General features: G+C 39.7%; 1 protein-coding gene across 1 annotated transcript in view; it reads left to right on the top strand.

Moving 5' to 3' along the window:
• The window catches only part of MCOLN2 (mucolipin 2), a 71,702-nt gene that overhangs the window by 22,733 nt on the left and 35,929 nt on the right, over positions 1-13,040 (top strand). The window contains exon 2 of the mRNA XM_030913286.1: positions 6,684-6,843. Coding sequence (XP_030769146.1) covers positions 6,684-6,843 — 160 coding nt within the window. The remainder of the gene's footprint in view (positions 1-6,683; positions 6,844-13,040) is intronic.

The following is a 13,040-nucleotide window of genomic DNA, read 5'->3' as shown; positions in this document are numbered from 1 at the left end:
AAATGTTCCCTCTGTGGGTGGGCATCAGCTGAATTTAGTCCAGTTTTCCTTTCTGCTCTAACTGGACAGCACCAAGTTTACTGCCTCACAATTGCTGTGCTCTCCCTCCGCCAGCAAGCAGAGGCACTCTCCGCTCCAGGTGGCCGCTGCTGGGGCTGGGGGAAGGGTGGTGTCAGTGATTCAGGACTGTTTTTTCTACCTCTTCAGTGCCTCTTTTAGCAATACAAAGTTAAAAGCAGGTAGTGCAAGTGCTCACCTGATTTTTGGTTCTTATGAAAGTGCTTTGCTTACATAGATAGTTGTTAAATTCATGTCCTCTTGTGAGGGGATGATCAGTGGAGGCTTCTCTTCTGCCATCTTGCTCTACCTCCTGGGATTTTGCAAGAATCTTTATGTCCTTTGCCTATTTCGCAAGGGTTATTTCCATGAAAACTAGATGATACATTCTAAAAATGCTTAAATGGGTCCACATAAACCATAACTGGTGGGAATATGCTGAAAATCAATGGGGGCACCACCATGAACCCCCTAATTTGGGAAACTTGAACAGTTTCCCCAAGATGCCTCACATACCTAGGTGAAACACAGGCACCTGATGTTTTGTTTTGTTTTATTTACTTGAGACAGGATCTCATTCTATTGTCCAGGCTGGAGCGCTGCGGCAAAATCATAGCTCACTGCAGCCTTGAACTCCTACGCTTAAGCGAATCTAGTGCCTCTGCCTCCCAAGTAGCTGGGACTGTAGGCATGCACCACCACATTGGGTTGATTTTTTAAAGTCTTTGTAGAGACAGACTCTCACTATATTGTCCAGGCTGGTCTCGAACTCTTGGCCTCAAGTGAGCCTCCTGCCTCAGTCTCCCAAAGTGTTGAGATTACAGACATGAGCCACTGTGCCAGTGCCATCAGATGTTACTGACCAAGTGAGGGCACCTTAGGTGTGATAGGTAACAATTCATATATTAAATCTTGGGAATTCTTAACTTCTCTATTTTCTGAGTTAACACAATTAGAAGCCCTAACACTTTCTTCTCACATACCAGTGAATGAATGGTCTTGCATACGTCCTTGTGTGTAAGGACCCCACTTTGGAGACCACTGCAGCAGGGGATAAAAACAACTTTCATGCCCTTTGTCAAGTAGCCTGAGGATCACATAAGCCAAAGGCAATAGCAGTCTGGGCTGGTTAGCTTATTTGCTGACAAAGTATCATCACTGAAACTGGCATGTGCATTTTTCTGAGGCAAAGGTCAAGAGCCTTGTTGTGTTCTCATAGGGGTTTATAACCCCAATAAAGTTAAGAATCACTGGTATCTGGTTTTGTTTTGTTTCAAAACTTCAGGCTTCCATAGACTCTTTGTCATTGTTTTGATAAAGCTGAAATTGCCCTTGATCATATGATAGCCTTAAACTTAGCCAATGTCACACAGTCCTGATTATCTGTGGAGAGAGTAGGTTTTCTTAATGCCAACCTCATAGTCCTGATTATCTGTGGAGAGAGCTGGTTTTCTTAATACCAACCTCATAGTCCTGATTATCTGTGGAGAGAGTTGGTTTTCTTAATACCTGACAGTAGCTTTGTTGTGCCTTCCTCCTATTTTCTTACCACAGTACCAGTCTCAGCCTTCTTTTCTTTCATTTTCTATTCCAGCATCTCTGGCTTTTATTTAGCCCACTGTATGGGTGGCTTTCTATTCTATTCCAAATCTTATTTTTATGCCTTCAAATACTATGCTTTTTTTCTTTGATACTTTGGTCTTTAGTGATGCCATTATTAAGCGTGTAAAAATCCAGATCATGCATTTCCTATGGTTTAATGAAATATAATTTATAAGAGCTGTGATTGCTCTTATTTATTTCATGCAATTTCAATTGCATGACAGCCCTATAGCTGATGGGTCAGTGTAATTTAGATCTTCATTGATTTCGGTTCCTCAAGCAGTTTTATGGTACAGTTACTTTCACTTCTCCTGACTTACATTACCACAAGTTAGCAGCTCTATGCTTTTCTTAAACTGTTGGTGATTTTCATTTGTGATGGAAGTTGCAGTATTTCTCCCATCTGCTGACTTAGTTTTTTTGTTTGTTTGTTTTTGTTGTTGCTGTTTGTTTTTGTCCCCCAGGCTGGAGTCCAGTGGCATATTCTCAGCTCACTGCAACCTCTGCCTCCTGGGTTCCAAGTGATTCTTGTGCCTCAGCCTCCTGAGTAGCTGGGGTTACAGGTTTGTGCTACCATGCCCAGCTAATTTTGTATTTTTGGTAAAGATGGGGTTTCACCACGTTGGCCAGGCTGGTCTTGAACTCCTGTCCTCAAGTGATCTGCCTGCCTTGGCCTCCGAAAGTGCTGGGATTACAGGCATAAGCCACCACGCCCGGCCTCTGCTGATCCAATTCTTGGTTATGAAGCTGTGGTTGTAGTTTAAGCTTCCTGTAAGACACCCAGCCAGGTGTTCAGCATCGCAAGGTATGTAGGGTAAATATATGTTAAATAAAAGAATGTTTTATTCCTATGATATTGTGTTGTCTCGTCTCTCTCTTTCTCTGTTTTAAAATTTTTTTCTCTCTTCACTTTGCACCATTTTTATACCATTTTATTTTTGTTGTAGCAATAAGATATCGTGTTTTGTGTGTGTGTGTGTGTGTGTGTGTGTGTGTGTGTGTTTAATATCCTTCATCTACCAGGACAAACCTACAAATGGGGAAGAGGGAGGCAATAAAGAGCCCTCAGAAAAGTAAAGTGTAGAAAGTTTATACATTTATGTTTTCCTTGAAATATCAGAATTTTTAAATTAAAATTTCATTATCTTTTCCTCCCAAATGTACATGTTATTTTAAAACTTAAGTTAGGTTTATTAAAAAACAGCCATCTCATCATGCACCTTTATTATTCATTATCAACTTTTTTCTGCTACATGTCTATCATTTTATCATCAGTTGACTAATACTAGCCTATATTTCACCAGTTGGCTCATGTACTTTTGAGGGAAATGTTTTTCCTGCTAGTTTTTTCATTTTTCATCTTTCATGTTGCTCATAGTGTTACAACTGCTCTGTAAATATCCAAATGAAACAATTATGGAAGGATAGATAGTATAAATAGTGTAATACAATGAGTGATCTCATAGTCATTATTTGCTACTTTGACCTTTTTCTTTTCTTTTTGCCTGAGACTTCTTAATAAAGTTTCTAAGGGCAATGCTCACATCAGTTATCATTTCTTTTTTTTATATACTTTAAGTTCTAGGGTACACGTGCATAACGTGCAGGTTTGTTACATATGTATACTTGTGCCATGTTGGTGTGCTGCACCCATCAACTTGTCAGCACCCATCAACTCATCATTTACAGTTATCATTTCTTGAACACTTAGTAGCCACTCAGTCAAAGGAACCCAGCAGTCAGAAGAATTATTTGAAGCCTCTTGAAGCAATTGGGCTGCATCAAGCACTGTCTCTTTGCAGGACACTCAGATAATATTTCCAATATAACTCTTAACTCATGGTATCATACTTTTATCTATTCACATTTGCTCCTGGAAGGCAGGAAAATGTCTCCAGTAGAGCATGGCTCACAAGGTATTCTTTTATTTATATTTATTATTATATTTATTATATAAATAATACATGTATTATATATACATATATATATACATACACACACACACACACACACACACACACACATATATATATATATATATATATATATATGTATATATATGAGAGACTGCATGAGAGACTGCGTCTTGCTCTGTCACCCAGGCTGAAGTGTAGTGGTGCAGTCTTGGCTCACTGCAACCTCTGCCTCCTGAGTTCAAGCTATTCTCATGCCTCAGCTGCCTGAGTAGTTGGGATTGCAGGCGTGTGCCACCACACAGGCCTGTAATTTTTTTTTTTTTAATTTTTTTTGTTTTTAGTAGAGATGGGGTTTCACCATGTTGTCCAGGCTGATCTCAAACTCCTGGCCTCCAGTGATCCACCCACCTCGCTCTCCCAAAGTACTGGGATTACAGGCATAAGCCACCATGCCTGGCCAGTATTCTTTAAGTATTTGATTAAATGCCTTGTTTTGCACCACTGTTTTGAGAAAACAACCTCTTTGTCCTTTTTCTTTTCTTTGATTTGGAACCACTCTGGCCTTCTCTGTAGTCCTATAAATTTGAGGACAGGCAGTTTTGATGCCTTTGGGCCTAGAATCTTGGCTCTCTTGTTCCCCTTTCCTGAGGCCACAGAACGGAAGCTGAATGTACTTGAATGGTGGCAATTGGCTGTTACTCATGTAGGTATCCGCCAAGATTGACTCAGTTCTTGCTCTCCTTAACTCTTCAGTCTTTTAAAGGTACTTCATCACCCTCCTCAAGAAGTATGTATTGTATCTAGGACTTTTCTTTTCCTTCCTTCCCTCCCTCCCTCTCTCCTTCTCTCCCTTTTTCCTTCCCTCCATCCCCTACTTTCTCTCTCCTCCCTCCCTTACTTTCTCTCTCCTCCCTCCCTCTCTCTTTTTCCTTCCTTCCCTCCCTCCCTCCCACTTTCCCTCCCTGCCTCCCACTTTCCCTCCCTCCCTCTCTCCCTTCTTCCTTCCCTCCCCCCGCTACTTTCTCTCTCCTCGCTCCCTCTCTCCTTTTTCTCCTTACTTCCCTCCCTCCCTCCCTCTCTCCTTCTCTCCTTCCTTCCCTCCTTCCTTCCCTTCACTTCCTCTCTCCTTCTTTCCTTGCTTTCTCTCTTTCTTTCCTCTTTTCCTTGCTTTCCAGCAGGATAGTTCTGAATAACTTAGCCCTCTAATCCTAAAACAAGATATTTAAAAATCTATTTAGAAATAGTAAATTATTAACAACTGACAATAAGCCTTAAAATGGGCATCCCCTTTTAGGATTCTTTTAGATTTGTCAGTCAAGGCAGATAACATAGATCATCAGTCAGTATAAAAATGTCACTTACATATTTCCAGTAAAAAATCCTTAAAAATGACCCACAATTATAAAACCTTTCCAAGAAATGAGTAACTCTAATGATTAGCATAACTTACTAGAGTTTATTCTTTACACTTACCATCAATGTACTTCCTAAGGCAAGAAGTCAAACTCAAACTGGCTTAAGCCATAAAGGGTATTTGTTGACTCAAATGGAAAGACTTGGGATGGATTACTTCAGGAACAGCTGGATCCAGGAATTCAAGTATTGTTATTAGGCATAGTGTCTGTCTACCTGATCTTCTGTGTTAGCTGCAGTCTCTGGCAAGCTCTCCTTTGGTGGTGAGATAGATTTTAGGAATTCCGGACTCACAGTCTGTGCTTGAAGTCAGTGATCTCCAAACTTCGTTGATTATGTACCTAACAGTAAAAGTTGAGTCCCAACATGTATATATTTCTTTATATATGATATGCTCCTAGATACTACTTTTGTGTGTTATATAATGTATATTCTTTGTTATGGTGTACATATGCTGTAAGTTATATTGCTGTGTTGTATGTATATTCTATGTTATACTAATTATGGAGTTCAATTTTTAGTTTTTAATGTAAATAATAAAATGGAAATACTAATATTTTTTATACTCCCAATGGATTGTTTTCTGTACCCCACTTTGGGGACTACAATAACAGTCCTGTGAACCATCTCTCATTGGTTCTTTTTGGCCTACCTTGAGTCATGTGCCCATTCCTGAGTCCAGAGTCTTTGAAATAGTAAAAGCAAAATTTTATTAATGTAAAGTGACAAATACCTGACTAGGCTTAAATTGAGAGATGCTATTTATCTTTTTGAAGCTATGTATATTCTGGAATCATATAATCACTGATACTTTATCCAAAAAAAGGGTCATAGTCCTTCTCTCAATACAGAGTTACAGAACGAAGATTCTCTTCTTCCGTAACAATCTAATTCCATTCATTTATACTAAGTTTCTGCAATGTCATACCTGGAGTATCATGAAAATGTCCTGTCTGGTTTTTGTTCATATACTCACTCACATACAGTTCGTACATACACACTCACACAAACAAACACACATACTTTCTCTAGTGACAGGTGAATGCTCTATGTTAAGAAGTAGGAATTGGTGACTCTTGTAAGTAAAATCCAATTTTTATAATTCTTGAGATTGGCCGTTTTTTTTATTTTGTTTTTAATTTTTAATTTTTTGAGAGAGAGTCTCACTCTGTCATCCAGGCTGGAGTACAGTGGCGTGATCTTGGCTCACTGCAACCTCTACCTCCTAGGTTCAAGCAATTCTTCTGTCTCAGCCTCCCGAGTAACTGAGATTACAGGGGCCCGCCACCACACCCAGCTAATTTTTGTATTTTTAGTAGAGATGGGGTTTCACTATGTTGGTCAGGCTGGTCTCAAACTCCTGACCTCAAATGATCTGCCCACCTCAGTCTCCCAAAGTGCTGGGATTACAGGTGTCAGCCACCATGCCTGGCCAAGATTGGCTATTTTGAACAAGATGGGTGGCTACGTGGAAAAGTAGGAGGTGGAGGGTCTGGAATAATTTTTCATGGTGTTTTAGAAATGGGAGACGGTCCCTGCCATAACTAGAGTTCTTTTTTATGCTGTGTTCATAAAGAGGCTTTTCAGTGTATGACATGCCATATGTACCAGCTCAAGTTTAGGGAAAGCAAGTTACTTCAAAAGGAGCTGAGGGAGAGGCTTTCCTGGGTATTTAAAATTAATCTTCTGTGGCAGAAATGCAATGGCACATCATGATTCTGAGATGAAAGAAGAATGTCTAAGGGAAGACCTGAAGTTTTACTTCATGAGCCCTTGTGAAAAATACCGAGCCAGATGCCAGATTCCGTGGAAACTGGGTTTGCAGATTTTGAAGATAGTCATGGTCACCACACAGGTAACTTATATTATTATTTCATTTGATTTTTCCCTTACCCCAAGACAAAACTCTTTTCATGTGTTCTGTACTTGACTTTACAGGATTATACAAAAGCTGCATTTAGACCTTTTGTTCAAGTTCATATTGTTGAACTCTTTATTACCGGTATCAAAACAGCCATCAGAGTTTTCCTCTAGTTTTGGGGACTGTATTGCTGAACCAGTATTGGGGAGGCTTCTCTATAGGTCAAGGGTCCCCAATCCCTGGGCCATGGACCTGTTAGGAATCAGGCTACACAGCAGGAGGTGAGTGGTAGGCAAGGGAACAAAGCTTTATCTGTTTTTATAGCTGCTCCCCATGGTTTGCAGTACTGCCTGAGCTCTGCCTCCTGTCAGATCAGTGGTGGCATTAGATTCTCATAGGAGTGCAAACCCAATTGTTAACTGCACATTCAAAAGATCTAGGTTGCACGCTCCTTATAAGAATCTAATGCCTGATGATCTGTCAACTGTCTCCCACCACCCCTAGATGGGACCTTCTACTTGCAGGAAAACAAGCTCAGGGCCCCCACTGATTCTACATTATGGTGAGTTGTATAATTGTTTCATTATATATTACAATGTAGTAATAATAGAAATAAAATGCACAACTAATGTAATGCACTTGAATCATCCTGAAACCATTACCTACCCATCCCCACCCCCACCCACTCGCTCCAGTCCCTGGAAAAATTGTCTTCCGCAAAACCAGTCCCTGGTGCCAACAAGGTTGGGAATCATTGCCATAGTTAACTATATTTGAAACATATGCCCTTTTAAACTAATTAGGGATATGTGGCTCTATTGGCAAATAATCATTCTGTTATCAGTGTAGAGGTGTGTAAGATGTTATTTCTGGAACATAAAAATAAATACTTAAAAATACCTTTATGTAGTTTTAGAAATGGGAGAAGGTCCCTGCCATAATTAGAGTTGCTTCTTTATTCTGTGTTCATAAAGAGGCTTTTCAGTGTATGACATGCCATATGTACCAGCTCAAGTTTAGGGAAAGCAAGTTACTTCCAAAGAAACAACAAGGTTGAGATGCAAAGACATTGTTAAATGTGTATGCTTATTGTTAGCTTATTTTCATTCTCATTCTTGGTTTTGAAGTTTTGGTCTTGGCAACCAATAATGTATCTATTCTAGATATAGGTCCTGTCCTCAGAATTTGCAGTGTAGGAATATAGATCAGTTAATTAGGCTGCTTCTAGCTTTGTCTTATGCCTACCTTTCTTATCCATATACATTCGATGCTAATATCACCTTAATTTTTCGTAGAATAGCCTTTATTGTGTCACTCTCCTGTTCAGAAACTTTATTGTGTCACTCTCCTGTTCAAAACCCTACTTCCTGTAATCCCAGCATTTTGGGAGGCCGAGGCGGGTGGATCACGAGGTCAGGAGATCGAGACCATCCTGGCTAACACGGTGAAACCCTGTTTCTACTAAAAATACAAATAATTAGCTGGGCGTGGTGGTGGGCGCCTGTAATCCCAGCTACTGGGGAGGCTGAGGCAGGAGAATGGCATGAACCTGGGAGGCGGAGCTTGCAGTGAGTTGAGATCGCGCCACTGCACTCCAGTCTGGGCGACAGAGCGAGACTCGTCTCAAAAAAAAACAAACAAAACAAAAAACAAAAAACAAAAACCCTACTTCCCAAGAAGAAAATTTCACCTCTCTAGCCTAGAATTCAAAGAGTTCCAGTCTCCTTCAACTTGTCTTTCCAACAAGTTTTCATCTGCTATTTCCTACCCAAATCCCAGTCAGACAGGCCAACCCAATGATTCTCTTCCACATCCTGTTTGTTCTTCCAAGTCCAGGGTGATTCTTTTTCTCCCTCACCTTTCAGGTACTAATTGAAGTCCCATCTCCCCCACTGGGCCTTGCCTGACCATCCAGCACATGGTTTTCTTTAGTACTTCTTCCTGTCTACATGACTGATTTTATTTTTTATTATTTTTTCAAGGTGGGGTCTCTCTGTGTCACCCAGGCTGGAGTGCAGTGACACAATCATAGCTTACTGCAACCTCGAACTCCTGGGCTGAAGAGATCTTCCCACCTCAGCCTTTTAAACAGCTGACTAAAGGCACATGCCACTGCACCTGGCTTTTTATTTTATTTTTGTAGAGATGGGGTCTTGCTTTGTTGCCCAGACTATATTTGAACTTGTGGTTTCAAATAGTCCTCTCGCCTTGGCCTCCCAATGGGCTGGGATTACAGGCATGAGCCACTGTGCCCGGCCTACTAATTTTACTTTAAATAACAAAATATTTCTGGGAACTATAGTTTACTTTTCATATGGGCATACCCTGTTTCCCCTAACAAAATTGGGAAGGATTAAACTTTTGTTTCCATATAGGATCATTCTAACAAATTTTGCTATTTGGGTGATATCTAATTGGAGCAGATTCCTTGTTTACCATTCCTTGCATAATATCTCACTTTTCCCTCCCTCTCTTTTTCTTTTTTTTTTTTTTTTTTGTGCTCCATCCTCAAGTCTAATGGGATGGGTATGAGGGCTGATGAGAAAGAAAAAAATTTTTTAAATTCTTACTCTGAATTCTGCAGTAATTTATAATCTTGAGGGAGGTGTCTACATTCTTTTGCTAGTTCTACTCTTTCTCTCCCATATCTTTTGTACATAATTAGAGCAGTATCTTGTTTTTACCTGGTACAGAATATTTTATCCTACATTGATTTCATAATGAGGCCTTAAATTCACAATCTCTGCCAGACTACACTTATAAGTAATTATTTTTCTGTCTTGTATCATACTCTCAGCAAATCTTAATGTCTAATTAGTGGGACTAGGATGCATTTTGCTGTCAACGCCTTTAAAAAAAAAAACCCAGTCATTTGGACAATACCATCTTCCCTTACTCTTACTCTGCAGTGAGTGTTTGGTTCTGTCATAACAAGAAAGGGACTTTGCAGTTTCCTCCCCAGGATTTGTCTCCTTTAAGAGATGATATGAAAATCCCAACCTTCCCCAGTGCTGGGCCATGCATTTTGATCTTGGCTTGTTCTATGAATAGAATGGAGGAAATTTCTTGCTCCTGATGCCAGATAGGGGAGGTTCCAAGCAGAGATTACAACAGAGTCCTCTCATCCCCAAAGCTGAGTTTTGATGAGCTCTGAGTTTAAGGTTGTGGCTTCAAATGTCAGCAAACTATATACTACTTTCATGGTCAATTTGTTCATTCCCTAGTTCACATTTTTTTTTTGTTGTTGTTTCTTTAGCTTCACTATTAATGTGGGAGGAATGGGTCTAATATCCCTGCCTCTAGAGTTAAATTGGCAGCATTTCAGTTTAAGAGGTTGTGGGGCCAAGAGGTTGAGAGAACAAACAGACTCGAGAATCAAACAGACCTGGGTCCAGATCCTTACTCTAACATTTTCTGGATATTCCAACCTGGATAAATTACTTGACTTCAGATGTATCAAATGGGATTATATTCATCAGCTGATTCAGTGTTTGACATTGTGATGGGCATTATTTCATTTCCTGAGTATATAATAGTAGGGAAAAAGGAAAAACATTCCTGTCCTTGCAGAGCACAGTGTAATAGCTCCCTCATAGGGTATTGAGAATTAAATGAAAAATAATAAATTTTAGCACAATGCCTGGTTCTCAACAGATAAGAGTTGTTATTCAGTACCATGCAGGTGTTGTTCTTTTCCACATTGTATCCCAGCTTGACTCAGAGTAAGCACTCAGCAAACTTTGATTGAAGAACTTCATTCATGTGTGGTATGTATACCAGTTTTTTCATATGTGTCAGTAGTTTTAATAAAACTTCGAAGCAATCATGTGTGTGTTGTTTCCCTGGTTTACATTTTAGCTTTCAAGAGCAACATGACCTTTTCTGGCTTCTACAGGCACCATTGACAGAAATCACACGCTTAGAACTTATAACCTTCTGTTGCTTAATTTTCAGCACAAGTTGGAATGATGTGGGACTTCTTATCTGATGTTTTCCTTAGAATAGCTGAGTTTTAGCAGTTGCACAATCCTTTGACATGGCATTTGAGGAATGTGACATGGTGAGTCTCAAATGCTGAACAGTACATTCTCAAGTGATAGTTGCCTTTCCTAATTTTGAAAAGCTAGCACTTAAATTCGTTATAAGAAGCATCCCAAAAAACTTTTTCAGCAGAAGGAAGTTGTTTTTATAGCATAACACAGATGACGTTGGAATTAGACTTGGCTTCCATTCTGGTTAGGTGAGTTAGGCAATTTAATGAAGCTAAATCTCAGGTTCCACATACGTAAAATGGAATAACAGTAGTAACATTTTCATAGACCACTTGGGGTAAAGGAGACACTGCATGTAAAGCAGTTAGCACAGTACCTGGCATATAATAATTGCCGAAAATGGTGACAATTTTTCCTAATCGTTTAGTATTTTTTAAAACGACAAAATATAAAAGCTAAAAAATGTAAACCGTGAAAAAACCTTATGCCTATATGTTGTTTGCATATGCAAATTAATATTAGCTATTTTACTTAATTTTTTTAGAGACAGGTCTTGCTATATTGCCAAGGCTAGCCTTGAACTCCTGGGCTTAAGTGATCCTCCCACCTCGGCCTCCCAAGCAGCTGGGACTATAGCCACAGACCACCTCATCTGGCTAAATTAACATTAGTTTTATCTGAATTGTTCAGAATTGTGTCTTGTATATTATTGTTTAGATGTATCATATTGAACCGTGGAATGACAACAAATAGCAGAACTGTCAGTGTCTTCTAGTTACACTTGCTAATTTTACATATGAAGAAAACAGTCCCAAAATTTGGTGGCTTAGTTGAGTGAGGACTTGGGGCAAACCTTCTAGTCTCATTGTTTTATAAGGCAGCTGAAGAGATCACTTAGGGAGGTGGGGAGAGGTGTGTAGGACAGGGCTTATAGAGATTTGACTACCATCACTGCCTGTGTGTGTATGTAAGAGAGACAGAGAGGACACGAATAAGAGTGCATGCATGTGAGAGAGTGTGAATGTACGCTTGTGCATGTGGGAGTGCGTGCATGATGGGGTATTTGTGTAGCTGTGTGTGTAGTTTCCTGGGTTTTTTGTAAACTTTTGGTGTTAATTTCCTCCATTTTTGGGTTCCAAGAAGAAAACTTTCACTTCTGGTGAAGAGAGCCCTTGGGTGCCTAAATTCTGCCAGAATACAATTACAATGAAAGGGAGAATAAGTGGGCATTTTTCGGGAGTAGGTGAATGCTTGGTGACAGTGAATGGGTTTGACATCATACAAGTAAAGCATGCTCTGTTATTCTTTTATGTGCTTTGATACTGTAGAATTTGGTGAGGGAAACTCTCAGGTTTACATTTTATACAAGAATTCTTACAGAGCTGAATTAATTGAATTCTTTTGACAACTATTACCTCCTAGCTGGGGTAAGTATTTATGTAGGCTGCTTTTCAAAAAACACTTTTAAAAGACATATGTAAAACATAGTTGTGATTTTAAAAAATACTACAATTTCTAAATCTTTTTTTTTTTTTTCCGAGACGGAGTCTCACTCTGTCGCCCAGGCTGGAGTGCAGTGGCCGGATCTCAGCTCACTGCAAGCTCCATCTCCCGGGTTTAAGCCATTCTCCTGGCTCAGCCTCCCAAGTAGCTGGGACTAAAGGCGCCCGCCACCTCGCCCGGCTAGTTTTTTGTATTTTTTAGTAGAGACAGGGTTTCACCGTGTTAGCCAGGATGGTCTCGATCTCCTGACCTCGTGATCCGCCCGTCTTGGCCTCCCAAAGTGCTCCCAAAGTGCGGTGGCTCAAGCCACCGCACCCAGCCAATTTCTAAATCTTAAATCAATACGATGAGTTACTGCTTTACTAAGTAATCAATTTTGAAAACAATTAACTTGAAATCCAAGTATGAGAAAAATGGATTGAGACTTAGCTGATTTGGATTCTTTCTTTCTTAATTAAAGGTCAGTAGGGTCACTAGTCATTGGGAGCAGTAATCTCTTTTAATTTTATGCTACTTTGAATTGCTGGTGTAGCTTGATGAGGTTAGTCTTCTGTGGGACTTGTATTTTGACATTGATGCTATTAGTATAAACCAAAAAAATTGATATTCTTTTCTGATGTTTATAGGTAATGGTTGATGATAGTGAGAAGACATTTGCCTCCCCGATATATGATATAATTCATGTATTTCTATTTT

The sequence above is a fragment of the Rhinopithecus roxellana genome, chromosome 12 (genome assembly GCF_007565055.1).
Source record: "Rhinopithecus roxellana isolate Shanxi Qingling chromosome 12, ASM756505v1, whole genome shotgun sequence".
NCBI classification, from domain to species: domain Eukaryota; kingdom Metazoa; phylum Chordata; class Mammalia; order Primates; family Cercopithecidae; genus Rhinopithecus; species Rhinopithecus roxellana.
Note: the sequence above shows the minus strand (reverse complement) of the source record. Positions and strands in the feature narration are given on the sequence as shown.